Source organism: Lactuca sativa, chromosome 7 (genome assembly GCF_002870075.4).
Source record: "Lactuca sativa cultivar Salinas chromosome 7, Lsat_Salinas_v11, whole genome shotgun sequence".
NCBI classification, from domain to species: domain Eukaryota; kingdom Viridiplantae; phylum Streptophyta; class Magnoliopsida; order Asterales; family Asteraceae; genus Lactuca; species Lactuca sativa.
In genome coordinates this window covers 161,886,948-161,889,049 of record NC_056629.2, presented here as the reverse complement: position 1 = coordinate 161,889,049, position 2,102 = coordinate 161,886,948, and the positions used below count along the sequence as shown (strand labels likewise).

Below are 2,102 nucleotides of genomic sequence, written 5' to 3'. Positions count from 1 at the left end.
TAATTTTTCATTTTATTAAATTTCACATAATATTAAATGTATTAATAAATGCATATTAATTATATTAATGAACTTTCTTTTTAATTTCAAAATTACCAAGTTAAAATTTTATTAATTTTTTTTTATTTACTTATATAAGTTATTTGTTTAAATTTAAAATAGAAAAAAAAAACACTTTAATTTCTATAATTCAATTTTTTTTTTATTTTTCTTATAAAGTCAAACTTTTTAAATATTTAAAATTTTATATTTAATTTTTAATTTAAATAAATTCATATAATAGATTTCACACCTAATAAATAAATAAATAAATAGTTTGTAGCCATAGCAAGTATATTTATATTTTTCTCAATAATAAGATATTAAGTTGATGAATTGTCAACTTGTCATAAATGAAAATAATAAATAATAATATTAATAATAATATAAATAATAATAAAGAAATTGACATGTTTATCCCTAAAAGGTAAAAGCCAACCTATCTATAACTTCCATACTTCTCTTTCACTTTTCATCTCAAAAACCAGCCATGGCTTCTTCTTCAAGTTGCAGTCTTCTCTTCCATGTTCTATTGCTCATACAGGTATACACTACACACACTTCTTTCATTATTTACCATATTTTATCCACATATATACATATATTCTTCTAGTTTTATCTCATATTATACTAAATACTTCAATTCCTTGAATTTGAATCACTAAAAACGAATGAAGAATCACAAAACATGAAACTGATTTGAATTGAATCTTTTGATGCATAACAGTTTTGCAGCTCTCGAGATATCATCGACAAAAACCTGAAGAACGACAATCATAACGAAGAAAATCATATAAAAATTTATGGGAAAAATGAAGCCGATGATTTCGATCCTGCTTTAAAAGTGTTCTTCAACGTAAATGATTTATACAAGGGCAAAAAAATGCCGATTTATTTCGCAACAAGCGATCCTTCCACAACTCCTCGACTACTCACTAGAGAACAAGCCGATTCAATACCATTCTCCTCGTCAAAACTCCGTTATCTTCTTGACTTTTTAACGTTGACCAACGACTCACCACAAGCAAAAGCCATGGAACAAACGCTCAAACAATGTGAACTTGATCCGACACCCGGTGAGACAAGATTCTGTGCAACCTCGTTGGAATCGATGCTGGACATGACACGTGGCGTATTGGGTATGGTGAAACTGAAGGTGTTGACCACCAAGATCCATAATTTGACAGATTCCGGTTATACACTTTTGCAAGAGTACACGTTTCTGAAGGAGCCATCGGAGATTCATGTTCCTGATATGGTGGCTTGTCATACCATGGCTTATCCTTATGCGGTTTACTATTGCCATGCTCAGAAGGGGAATAATAGGGCATTTGAGATTTCTTTAGGGGGTAAAAATGGAAATAGAATTGATGCTATTGCTGTGTGCCACATGGACACTTCCAAGTGGGACACTGACCACGTGGCGTTTCGTGTACTCGGAGTCCAGCCTGGCAGCTCGCCTGTTTGTCATTTTCTTCCGGCCGATAACATCATGTGGATCCCATCGGTTTAGATGAATAGTGGACTGTAAAACGTGTTTGAATGTGTGCAATATAGTCTTAATTAGTAGCTACTGATTTTATACTCTCTTACTTTTTTCTGGAATAGCTAACCTTATTTTATGCGTTGTATAATTGAAATTAGAAGATATAGTGTTACAAACAATAGATAATCGGAGAATTTAAAAGTTTAAAACAAATAAAAAAGAATTGGTAATTGATAAGGTAACGTTTGGTAAAAATAATTGATAAACTAGATAATAAATTACATTATAATATAAATATAGACTTACAAGTGTAACTCATAAGTGGTATAAAAATGTTGTGAGGTGAATCCTTTTGTTGCTTGGTACTATGATTCCCTATGGATGAAGATATGTTGCTTGCCCATCTAGTTTGTGATCCCATTATTACCAAAATGAATGGGAAAAAGAAAGGCTCTTTATCAATGTTTATAAATTTATTTTCTATGTATTTTTCTTAAATGTTCTAAGTTTTTAACTATAAATATTAGAGTTATAGTATAAAATAAAATATTTTAAGAAATCTATATTGAGTAGATGA

General features: G+C 30.0%; 1 protein-coding gene across 1 annotated transcript; it reads left to right on the top strand.

The window, feature by feature from the left end:
* Positions 1–472: 472 nt before the first annotated feature.
* Positions 473–1,623, top strand: LOC111895743 (BURP domain protein USPL1). The gene is made up of 2 exons (XM_023891822.3): positions 473–583; positions 767–1,623. Exons 1-2 carry the CDS (start codon positions 530–532, stop codon positions 1,550–1,552), a joined length of 840 nt encoding a protein of 279 aa, XP_023747590.1. The 5' UTR covers positions 473–529; the 3' UTR covers positions 1,553–1,623.
* Positions 1,624–2,102: the final 479 nt, after the last annotated feature.